The 13,025-nt window shown below is 44.4% G+C and overlaps 1 protein-coding gene across 2 annotated transcripts in view; it reads right to left on the minus strand.

Annotated features, from left to right (window-relative positions):
- Positions 1–2,760: 2,760 nt before the first annotated feature.
- The window catches only part of LOC146630072 (voltage-dependent T-type calcium channel subunit alpha-1I-like), a 222,776-nt gene continuing 212,511 nt past the window's right edge, over positions 2,761–13,025 (minus strand). For both annotated transcript variants that reach the window (XM_085356770.1, XM_085356771.1), the window contains 3 exons: positions 11,667–11,841; positions 5,153–5,367; positions 2,761–3,423 (listed from right to left, as the gene is read on the minus strand). In XM_085356770.1, the coding sequence (XP_085212896.1) occupies positions 2,761–3,423; positions 5,153–5,367; positions 11,667–11,841 (1,053 nt within the window). The remainder of the gene's footprint in view (positions 3,424–5,152; positions 5,368–11,666; positions 11,842–13,025) is intronic.

Below are 13,025 nucleotides of genomic sequence, written 5' to 3' on the forward strand. Positions count from 1 at the left end.
CACACACTCTGGAATACATGAATACATCATCCTTTCAGTGACCTTTGAATCTTGGTGACATTTTATTCGAATACATGAATTCATAAATATAATCTTCTCTCACCATATTGCCTACCTCTATGAATCCCATACATCTAACTGTACATCTACTGTAGCATATTGCATATCTCGATTAGAGGTGGGTAGTCAATAGTCATTTAGTACTCTGGCTTCTTGTGGAAAGGAGATAATAGGATTGGATGGGAGTAAGAAGGGGAATGAAGACAAAGTAGAGAAAGAGATTAAACACCGAGGTTTCTTCTGCCTCTTCTCAAACAGCCACAGAAGCATCCTGCAGTGTTTTGACGCTGACATCTTTGTGTGATATGCGTGTGTGTGTATGTGCTTCAGGATGTGTGTGTGTGCTATATGTGCTGATGCAATGCATGAGGTGCATGTAGGTCCACCTGAGGTCTACCTGCTCGGGATTTATTCTATGATGATCATCACAATTTGATAAAATTACAAACATGTGCTCAAACTACATCCACGTGGACCACATTGCTTGTCATAGTATATATTTTTTTTCTACTGTCTTGCTACACTCAAGCAGACCTGAGTCAAATAAACATTTGGGTTTAAAGCAGCAAACAAAACAGTGATTTCCATTTGCTGAATTCCCGCTAATCTGTACACCGACTCTTTAAGAAGAAACCATCCCTTGGGTTTCCCATGCACATGCCAGGCAGCCTGCTCCACTACTGAGAGACTCAGGTACATTTAAAACAGGCGGAAGGATTTAAAGACTGCGTTAAATCTCGTCTGGTTTGCTTCAAATGCCAACACCCGGCCCAGAGAACAGCACGCACGTATAAGACAATAGGTGCTCTTTTGTTTCAGACTGAAACAGGAGTGCTTCTGGGTGACTCAAACGAGGGACGGTCTATTGACGTGTTACCAACCTAGTGATTAGCCCTGCCACAGGGCACTCAAACAAGGGCCTGTACTCGTGACAATAATAGAACTGAAGAGGTGGCTGCGTGTCAGCGGGCTAAGGCTGCGGGTACAAAAGCAGAGCCTATCCAAAGATAGACACTTTGTTCAAAGTACAACTTAACAAGCCTATGCCAGCCAAAAGTTCAAAGTTTTCTTTTTTTTGCTACGTTCACACTCACTACACTTACTACCAACGTTTATACACACACCCAGGACACAGTGCAGTATGACTGATGAGGTTCACTGGAGTCCCGACCAGTTTACTTGAGTGTGGTGTACATCTGGAACATCGCATTAATATTACTTGACCATGTTTTTCCACAATGTTTCAGTTGTTTGTGCGTCCAAACCAGGAGCAGCAGCAGTGCAAACGAGTACCAGCTGTAGGAGGTCAATCGGCTGGATGTGGCATACACTTTCACTGTGCAGACGAGCATCTTGTAACATTAATATGGTTGCTGGCCAGAACAGGAACTGTGTGTTGTTGGGGACACTGACTTGTATAGACAGACGGGGCTTTTGGGACTTAGTTATCATCCTGAAAGTTTATCAGATAACCAATCAGATTAACTTCAATTTTTGGAAATCTTCTTTTGTTTTGGTATGACTCAGTATACTTCTATAGGCTCTGATTCAGTGGTCAGCAGGAAGCTGGTGCTTGGAAGTCTTAAAGACATTTAACTTAGCATCCAACTTCCAGTCTCCCAAGTCAGTGCTCACTTTAGCTTCAAAGCTGTTTTACATTACTAGCATCAGAGAGGTCTGATTAAGGAATGGATGTGCCATTGTCAAACGTGGTGTTAGGTATAGTAGCAAAAGATTATTTGTCAATTGTATTTGGCCCAGGTCTACACTTAAATACATTTTAGCCCTTTCATGGGTGTGCAGAAAGCAAAAAATACAGAGTCCACTCTGAAAGTGGCCAATGCTTCCATGAATTACCCACACGCATTCTCAGCAGCATTCACAGTCTTCTTCTTTTCAAAGAGGCCATCTGTCACTGTTCAGACTGGCCAGGCTCATTGCTTGTCTTGGTCTCCCTCTTTCTCACAAATGGAGACAGAAGCGGGTACATTCACGCAACTTCAAAATGTTGAAGTTGGAAAAAACAAAACAAAAGACAACTTTTCCATCACCCGCCAAATCTTCCAAAGAAAAAAAAGGTTGATGCTACTATTAGCCATGGACATTACAAAAAAACACGAAAAGAAAACTGTACAAAGTTCAGTTCTTCCTCAAAAGAAGCTTCCGAGTTTGCCATCCGTCCAATTTTGACAACAGGGTTTTTGGACAATGGTTCAGGCCGCATTGAGTAAAGTGAACCCGGTCCTTAGAGAGGATTGAACTTCTTAACAGTTTCGTCTAGAAAACACCGCCTTTGTAATGTTCACAAATCACTGCAATTTTCAGGGCTGTCTCTGTAATGGCTTTCTGAATATTCTCTCAAGATGGCTATAATATAAAACCCAGGATCTGCCACATCTCAAAGGCTCAGTCCTGTTAACACAAAAGCTGAGCTCCTTGACATTATTGTATAGACCTAGCAAAGAGCAATCGTATATCCTGTGTAAGAGAAATGATGCTAAAACTCAGAAGCGACTGGAATCTTTTGAGAAATGACTGATCCTAAACAGAGAGAGAGAGAGAACGAATGATTTAATAAAGACAAGAGAGAATTTCAGATTCCGGTTCACAGGACGTGTATTAAAAATCTCTCCCTGTTCTGTTCAAGGTCCAGAAATGCAAATGGTTAAAGAGTTCCACTACAGAGAGGCAACAAGTGTTTCATCTGTTTTTCCTGGAGCATGTGTCTGCGGTCTGACGCCTGCTTTTCATGCTGAGGCCTGTGATGTCTTGCTCTTCACCTCTTGCCATTCCCTCTGTCAAGGGGTTGGATAAGAAACCATGGACGTGTATGCCATGAAAGTGGTGGCCATCTTTACTCCGGGCAGACAGATTCGTTAGGTCCAGAGACCCTGTGCTGTTGCATTTCTTCACCAGCGGGGGTGCCAAAGAGTCCGGGGTAAACAGTGACGTAAGGGAGAGACTGTTCAGTGTTTCTGACAGGTGCTCGCTGCTGAAGGTTTGACGGCAGTCATCCCGGTTTGTCCCCGTGCCAACGTCCTCATCTGACGGGTCCACGGAGTCCTGCTGGGGGCAACCGGGGCTGGTGCTGCCGCCTCTGCTGCTGCTCTGGCTCCTCTGGTGCCTCCGGGTGGCTTGGAGGGTCAAAGGAGTACTGTGTCTCTTTAGTAAAGAGCAGCCCTGGTCTCCTGTAGTCGGTGTCTGGCGTTGCGAGGGGTGGCTGGGGACAGGGCAGAGGTGGGGTGTGGGGAGATCCAGATATCGAGGTGAGGAGACGCTGAAGCTCAGCCCTTCTTCCAGTGCTGCCTGCAGGCTGCCCTCTGAACTGGCTGTGGCCAAAGAGGAGTCACTGTGGGACGGGTGCTGGAAGAGAGGATAAGAATTTAGATAAAAACCAAAAAGAAAAAAAATAACAAAAACACAGACGAATTTACAGTTACAGCTTAATGCCTTTACACATCGGACACATGTAATCCGTGTGAAAACATCAGGACCAGCTCATCATCGCTTCATGTCAAGATACAAGTTCAGATCCCAAAAATTCTGAATTTCCTGGAGCTATTGTTACCTAGATAACATTGAAGTAAAACACCAATAAAGAAAAGAAAACCAGCTCTTATTGGCTGATGTTACTGTGACCAGTACCTAAGGACAGTTGTGCAACAGGAAAGGAAGGATCTGCCCCGGGACGACAACACATTGGTTTGAACTCATTCTCGGTTAACCAATTTCAGAGAAGTCCTAATAATATGAAACCGTGAAACCACCTCGCTTGTAATTCCCCCTGCTTGAAGGACCCCGCCCTGAGTTTGGGGGAAGCGTTTGTTTAATCCAATATGTCTGTATGCAGGAGGGATTTAGTCATTATTTCTAATCCTGCCAGTACTAAAATAAGAGATTACGAAAAAGCAGAAACATAGAGGCAGGGAGCGAACGCAAAGCAAAGAGGGATAGAGAGGATCACCCAGGAGAGGAGAAAAAGGAAAACAGAAAAGCGACACGGGAGAATGTGAGAAGCGCGAGCCAAGCACAACAGCGAGTGCCGAGTCGGTATCAGGCTCGGGGCTGGCCGGGCTAATTAGCTGAGCGCCGCAAAGCATTACTGTAGCAGCGGAGGATCACAGAGCCACTCAGGCACGAGCTAAACAAACCAAACAGGTAGAGGTGAAAAGAGAAATCTGTCTCCATGGTTACAAAAGGAACAAGAACTAAAATAAGGGCTTTATTTTTCTCCCCCATTCGAGTTTGTTTCACGTAGGAGCCAGCATAGGGGAGGTGTTAGATTCAGTATGGAAGAGAGGCTGGCTTTAATTATGACTAAATAAACTCTCTGGAGTCCCACACTGCAGTAGGACTTCAGTGGAGGGTGGTGATACGTGTATATTCACGATTTGGCGCGCAGTAATTAGATTCTGACTGATAGATCGCAGAAGAGGCTGCTGTGTCACATCTAACTGTGCCACTCCTACTCAAGTGTTGATTTCTAATGAACTAAAGTGATTCCAAGTGTTTATTACACCCACAGCTGTAACAATGTCATCAAATCAATATCTAGGGCCAACATCTAGTGTCACTATATGATATAAGGCAGGGGTGTCAGCCTAGCAAAGACTTCAATCTGGCCTACTGACAAGCTGTCTACCTCTTCATAAAGAGCCATATTGGGTCATGTATTCATGCTAAATTCAAGGAATTCAGTCGTAGATAAACAGCTAAATAACAGAGAAGTTTAAAAAAAATTATGTGAATTAACAAAAACTTTATGAAACATGTAGTTAAACATCTTTCCCCTGACAGAAAGGGGCCCAGGTAAGATCAGTGTGGACTCTACGTATGTGGCCCATGACGTAAAATGAGTTTGACATCCCTGGTGTGATGTGTGTTACAGTTTTCGGTTCCCAGATGTTCTCATTCAGTCTCACAAACACGTCTGCCTCTCAACAACCTCTGCATGACATCGCCGAGCATTGACATAAAGGACACGTTTATACTGCGTTCTATCGTGTCACTGATGTTTTGCACAGCAATGCTGATGTCGTCTGTTCAGCCAGCCATACAGACACAAACGAATCCATTCATCTGCTCGTAATACCTGGGAGCCCAACGGCCTGCTGTTGGCTCTGGGTGAGCGGAGGGACGCCCAGGAGGCTGGGGAGGCCGACCTGGAAGGCCGTCTGTCTCCTGGGCTTACGCTGTTTCCAGGACTGTTTGGATGAGCTGCAGCAGCTGGGTGGAAGAAATCTGCCGGTAGATGCAAGACTGGTGAAGTTTCACGAGCACCTCCACTGCAGCTTCCTCCATCATCATCTGTAAAGGGAAGGCTGCAGTTTAATCCAGCTGTGGCATTGACACTCATATTGCTATCACTTTGTAAGTCTGCCTCTCTCTCTGCATCTTTTATTGTAGAGACAGGAGTGGTAACCACCACAGAGGCAGTTGTGAATACTCGGGAATTGTTCTCTGTCTCTGGATAGATTTAGTCTTTTTCTGTATGATTTCCTGTCCTTGTTTCCTTCATAAGGATGTCAGCCAAAGTGATTCCCCACACTTACTCAGCAGTGTCAGGATTTGTTCCAGTCAATCACTATTTCCTCACAGAAAAGTGACAAAATATTCAATGAATGTTTAGACCGTCTTATCTATGTTTCCACCACATTGCAAACAATCTCTATAAACAAATGTTGACGCATCAATTGCAGAATTTTTACGCAATGAAGGAAACTTTTGTTACTATAATGACTCATCATGCTGTAGCAGGTTTTGGCTGCATGCAAAAAATCACAGTGGAGAGCAAAAGAATCCTTTTACTGAAGTCCAACCTCAAAACCATCAGACATTTCCTGCAGTTTAGTTTTTTCTAAGCTTTTGTTTGGAACATCGACATTTGTGAACACTGACCAATGGAAGTCTTGGCCTGGATACTCACTGGCTACGCTGCAAGACCCCCCAAAAAGATTTCTACCTTGAGCCAAGGAGGTTATGTTTTTGGTAGCTTTTGTATGTGTGTGCGTCATTTTGTCATGCTCGAAGTTTTAAATGAACTCTGATCAAATATTGTGGACGTGTAGAGCAGGGTCATGTTAATATTCCATTAAAACTTGGCTTCATCCACCAAAGTCTTCAAGGTTAAACTTGTGATTAATTGGTCAAAGCTCTAATCTTATAACTTACAAAAGACTATTCTTCTATTGTCAACATAGAAAGTGATGTATAAAGAATTAAAATATATTATCACATATATTTAAATATAGCTCAATTTTTCCACCTTAACATGGACAAAACTTTATATTTTATCTTCACAACCATTTTACAAGTTAGTGATCTGATGGCTCAACGTGTCCTTAATCTAAATGAAGAAGAAACTATTATTTCAGCTTCAGGGTAACGAGCCAAACGACAGAATGTCACACCTCATTGTACATTCTGCTAACACCACCATGTGGGGTTAAGTATCTGATGGTAATCTTTGTTCGGAAATTAAATTCTGAACACCTCATTCAGGGCACCTCTTTTCTTACTTAATTAAAAATGTTATTGCACCATATTATAAGAAAAATGAACAAAAAGACATTAATACAGTTAGTACAATGAACTGTTCAAAGTTAAAAGTTATCAGGAAGCAATTAAATGTCTTTCACACTTTAATAAACTAATATATAACCACTACGCTGCGTAGTCTAACCACTACGCTGGATAGCGTAGTGGTTAGACTACACGCCTTTGGAACAGAGGATCGCAAGTTCGATTCCAGCCTGGGGCGTCTGTATCCAGTAAGGGTCCTAAGGCTAGACCCCCTATGCTAAGCAAGCCTACCGCAGACATGAGCGAGACAGATAAATATGAAGGCATGCCGGCTCGGACGTCGCCCGGATCAACAAGGTCTGCGTCAGGTGTTGAGGAACCAGGGCACCCTGACGAAAAGTGGGCTACTGGAACAAGAAGGCAGCGGTGGGCAAGAGACGAAAACAGGGCATTGTTGGAATGCTACTACGCAAGTAACCCTGGCGGAAGGGGCTACATGAATAGGATGAGGGACCTATGGATTCTTCGATACCCAACATCCACAATGACGGTGAAACAACTAGTAGCTCAGTGTTCCAACATTCGAAAGAAGGGACTGCTCTCACAGCTAGAGATTGACGAGGTACAACACAAATGCTACGGCAAGGAGGAGTCAGGACGCCAGGTCAGGGGGGAGATATCATCACCCGAGATTGGGTACATAGCCCCAAGTGCGATAGGAGAAGGATCGTTGAGTGCGAGAGGAACTGACCTGAAAAATAGGATCATGGCCAAGCTTGAAACCTGGATCCCCCGTAGCCGGTTACCAAGATTACGTGAAGTACCCTCAGAAGGTCTGCTAGATGATGTTAATGCAGCACTACGGGCAATACCTACAACCACGATTACCGACACTAACAAGCTCATCTACAATACGGCAACAGTGATCAGTGAGATGCTTGGCTACAAGTTGAACAGCGACAAGGGGCAGTACCCTCCATGGAGAAGGAGGCTAGAGGGCAAGATCAAAGTAGCACGGAGGGAGGTTAGCCAACTAACGGAGTTGCAGAAAGGTGCGACAAATAGGGTGCCTAAGAAATACAGCAAGCTGTCCATACCTGAGGCCTTGGAAACTGCCAAGCAAAGACTCACAGCCTTGGCCAGCCGCTTGAGGAGGTACACCAGAGAGATAGAAGGCAGGAGAATAAACCAGCTGTTCTCCACAGAACCAGCAAAGGTGTACTCTCAGTGGCAAGGGAACAATAAGAGAACAGCACCACCAAGGCTGGAGACGGAGCAATACTGGAAGAGCATATGGGAGAAGGATGCAACCCATAACGGCAATGCTCAGTGGCTAGAGGATCTGAGGGCAGACCACAGCGACCTCCCTGAACAGGGTCCAGTAACCATCAAAGTGGCAGATATCCAAGAAAGGGTCTCCAGTATGAAGAGTTGGACAGCACCAGGGCCCGACATGGTTCACGCCTACTGGCTGAAGAAGCTGACTGCACTCCACGAGCGTCTGGCAGCACAAATGAACCAGCTGCTAGTTAACGAGAGACACCCGGAATGGCTAACTGAAGGCCGGACGGTCCTGATCCCCAAGGACCCCAAGAAGGGACCGGTCCCCTCCAACTACCGACCAATAACCTGCCTCAGTACTACATGGAAGCTCCTGTCAGGCATCATATCGGCTAAGATGAACAGGCACATGGGTCAATACATGAGCGGGACACAGAAAGGAATTGGCAAGAATACCAGAGGCGCAAAACACCAGCTACTGGTAGACAGAACAATCAGCCGAGACTGCAAGACCAGACTGACCAACCTGTGCACTGCCTGGATTGATTACAAGAAGGCCTATGACTCAATGCCCCACAGCTGGATACTGGAATGCCTAGAATTGTACAAGATCAATGGGACCCTAAGAGCCTTCATCAGGAACTCAATGGGGATGTGGCGTACAACACTAGAGGCCAACTCCAAGCCCATAGCACAAGTCACCATCAAGTGCGGGATCTACCAAGGAGATGCTCTGTCCCCACTGCTGTTCTGCATAGGCCTGAACCCCCTCAGTGAGATCATTAACAAGACTGGCTACGGATACCGACTACGGAACGGAGCAGTTGTCAGCCACCTCCTGTACATGGATGACATCAAGCTGTATGCCAAGAGTGAACGAGACATCGATTCACTGATCCACACTACCAGGCTATACAGCAATGACATTGGAATGTCGTTCGGACTGGAGAAATGTAGTCGGATGGTAACAAAGAGAGGGAAGGTAGTCAGAACTGAGGGGATTGAACTACCAGAAGGCAACATTGCAGACATAGAGGACAGTTACAAGTACTTGGGGATCCCACAGGCGAATGGGAACCATGAAGAGGCCGCTAGAAAAGCTGCAACCACCAAGTACCTGCAGAGGGTCAGGCAAGTCCTGAGGAGTCAGCTGAATGGTAAGAACAAGATCCGGGCCATCAACACGTACGCCCTGCCCGTGATCAGGTACCCTGCTGGGGTAATAGGCTGGCCAAAGGAGGAGATAGAAGCCACTGACATAAAGACAAGAAAGCTCCTTACCATGCATGGAGGGTTTCACCCCAAATCCAGCACCCTGAGGCTGTACGCTAAGCGGAAGGAAGGGGGCCGGGGACTGGTGAGTGTCAGCACCACAGTCCAGGATGAGACAACGAACATCCAAGAATACATTGGGAAGATGGCCCCAACTGACCGAGTGCTCAGTGAATACCTCAGGCAGCAGAAACCCAAGAAAGAGGAGGGAGACGAGGAACCATCATGGAAGGACAGGCCCCTGCACGGTATGTACCACCGGCAGATAGGGGAGGTGGCTGATATCCAGAAATCCTACCAGTGGCTGGACAAAGCTGGACTGAAAGACAGCACAGAAGCACTAATCATGGCAGCACAAGAACAAGCTCTGAGCACAAGATCCATAGAGGCTGGGGTCTATCACACCAGGCAAGACCCCAGGTGCAGGCTGTGTAAAGATGCCCCAGAGACAATCCAGCACATAACAGCAGGGTGCAAGATGCTAGCAGGCAAGGCATACATGGAACGCCATAACCAAGTGGCCGGCATAGTGTACAGGAACATCTGTGCCGAGTATAACCTGGAAGTCCCGAGGTCAAAATGGGAGATGCCCCCAAGGGTGGTGGAGAATGACCGAGCTAAGATCCTGTGGGACTTCCAGATACAGACGGACAAAATGGTGGTGGCTAACCAACCGGACATAGTGGTGGTAGACAAACAGAAGAAGACGGCCGTAGTGATCGATGTAGCGGTTCCGAATGACAGCAATATCAGGAAGAAGGAACACGAGAAGCTGGAGAAATACCAAGGGCTCAGAGAAGAGCTCGAGAGGATGTGGAGGGTGAAGGTAACGGTGGTCCCCGTGGTAATCGGAGCACTAGGTGCGGTGACTCCCAAGCTAGGCGAGTGGCTCCAGCAGATCCCGGGAACAACATCGGAGATCTCTGTCCAGAAGAGCGCAGTCCTGGGAACAGCTAAGATACTGCGCAGGACCCTCAAGCTCCCAGGCCTCTGGTAGAGGACCCGAGCTTGAAGGATAAACCGCCCGCAGGGGCGTGCTGGGTGTTTTTTTTTATATATATATATATATATATATATATATATATATATAAAGTATATAGATAAAGTTGCATTTTGTCTGTTCTGCAAACACAATTTTTACATTTTCAAGATAGATGAGAGTTTCTCACAGGGATATATCGTCTTGAAATTAAAGTTGTAACGGGATTCTATTTCAAATTAGACCTTGAGCATCCAAACATCACAGACATATTTGGAAAAATTAAAGGTGGAGTGAAAACATTTCATCTCCCAATCTGAGCATTTAGGAATAAATATTTTAAATAAGTAAGTAAGAGGGTTAATAATTAATGGAATGGACCCTCTGAGTTAGTATGTCTGTTCTGGTGATGGCAGTTATGTTACAGGGGGTGTTCAATGTTGAATTGCACCTTAACTTGTCATTCATTAGCATATCTGTCTGCCTTATGTCTGGCTTCATCGATCACTTCTTTAACTGCAGTGGAAGTCGATCAACTATGCAGGATGTGAGAGATGTCGAGTAAAAAAGTCTTACTTTTCTATAAATGTTAACATCAATGCCAAAGCCATGTCTTAATGAAATCATAGTGGTTGATACCAATGAGGGTCAGAAAGAGCACAGATAAGTGTGATAAAGGAAGCTCATATGTCCGTTGATTTTACTCTTTATTTTTTGCTTTGTGTTTTGTGTGTATGAAAGATTACATTGAACCATTTGGATGAAAAACAATCTACAAAGGTAGGATTTACAGAACGATTATTTTTTAGACTATGCTTGGCAGTCTCTTATTTAATAATTGAAAACTATTAACAGAAATTAACAGAAAGGTTTTTTTTGCAACTTTGATCTTTTTTGGTGGTAGAGATGCATTACCACTCACTTTCTCTCTCTCAAGGTGTTTATCACTTTACGTGTAAAAGAACAAATATTTTTTGAAAAACTGCTGTGATGTAAAAGCGCACCTCCCTGAATTCCCAGTGCTTCCCGTTGTGCAGCTACTCAGTCAGAATTACAGAGTAACTGCTTTATCTATTTACAGCACTGCTGCACAAAGTTGAACATTTTTAAAGAAGCAGTCAATAATTTTGTAACGCGCCATGAAGGACTGCAGTCTTGTTTCACGGCGTAAACAGCATGAGCAAATTTGCGGTCGATAGCACGGAGCAGGTGGAATGAAAAGTTAGAGATGAGCATCTTGTTGCCTGCAGCTCTTCACAGGCAGCTCAGCGTTGCTGCTTCTTGTTATTTTATAAAACCCCTGAAACTTTTAAAACGAATCCACAGTTTACATACAGAAAAAAATGATAAAAATACAGAAAATAAAGGCAAATATTTGACAAGTGATGAGTTGTAACTACACATACAGTACAGTGTACTTTAAATAATTTGGAAATCATGAAGCCAGTAGATTTTACCACTGAGTATGTCACACATGTAGTCACTTTGAAGGACACTACGAGCTACATGCAGCTTCCTTGATCTTGCGCTGTCATCTTGTTTATGCCAGTACCTTTGTCATGTGCAGGGCTTTTCTGCTCCGGTGAGGCAGGATTGCACTGATGATGGATGCCCACTTCAAACAGCCCCTGAACACCCTCCTCGCTTCCTGAGCTGGAGGGACGAAGCCCTCTGTAACCCGCCTGTCTGGGCAACTCTTCCGAACTGCGGGAGTCACTGCTGCCCCTCTGAAAGAAAGATGAAGAAAATAAGAGCAGAATTTGAAAGGAGAAGATTGACTGAAAGTGGAGATGGGAAAAAATTACCTAGAAAGAATAAATATCCAGGCGCACTGATGTTCACTGGAGCAAGAGAGACACCAAACTGAGGAGTTTCATTTCACCTTATCATAATGGAAATCTGAGTAGCATTTGTTTTTCAGTTTCAAAAAGCTCCCTTTTCATGTCCCATCTATACAAGTCTGATTAAAATTGGAGGTGGTTAAAAGAAAGTAACGGCAGGCTTCAAAGCTTCAAATTGCTTGGCTGTTGTTGTTGGTTGTAAACTGGATCAAATGAGCTGGCCTTCAATACCACAGGGATGAAACAGACCAGGTGGAACGTCGGTGAGCTGAGAGCGAAGCATTCATGTGATGATGGAGATATAAAAGACATGCTCACGAACTCACACACACACACAGGAAAACATACGTACAAACTCCCATGTGCCCATGTCAAAAGCACAGTGCGAGGCATGTGTTTTAATTAGGCAGTAAAGAATGTAAATAGTCATTAATAATGATTAGCAAGACCTAAGGGCTATGATGACATGATTTTACCTGTGTGTGTGTGTAGGCATGAGTGATTAGAGCTAATGTTCATTTCTGTCCCACTTATCAGGGTTAATTTCATGGTTGCTAGCATCAGCAAATAGATGTTTTTCCTTACTGATCGCCTTGGCCAAGAAAAACATTTTAAATAACTCCTTTAGCACCATAGCAAGGATAAACTTGAAGATAGAAAAGAGACATGAAATAAACGTCGACATATCAAAACAGACAAGTTGAACATGTGCAGGCTCAGCTATCACTTTCAGATTAGCAAGAAAATACTAGTAACTTTAAACAGCCAACACGCTTTTCATTAATATTTCTAATCCTCTGTACACATTGATAGATAAATATGTCACACAGTGAGATCATTAACAGCTTAAAAAAGATATGTGTTCCTCACAGGACGCAGACTATGAATGTGATTTTACAGAATATAATGCATTACTCTAGATTAAACTGAGTATACAGTTTGAAATGAGCTTACCAGTACTGTTAATCCCAAAAATATGTAAAGGGAACCGTCTCAGCTTGACTTTCTGTAAGAGTCACCACACTACTGGTGTGTTTGTGTATTACTTGTGTATCATGTGTTTAATACAA

Source organism: Diplotaxodon limnothrissa, linkage group LG6 (assembly GCF_057381915.1).
Source record: "Diplotaxodon limnothrissa isolate DT_005_m linkage group LG6, D_limnothrissa_male_GT1.1, whole genome shotgun sequence".
In the NCBI taxonomy this organism is placed as follows: Eukaryota; Metazoa; Chordata; class Actinopteri; order Cichliformes; family Cichlidae; genus Diplotaxodon; species Diplotaxodon limnothrissa.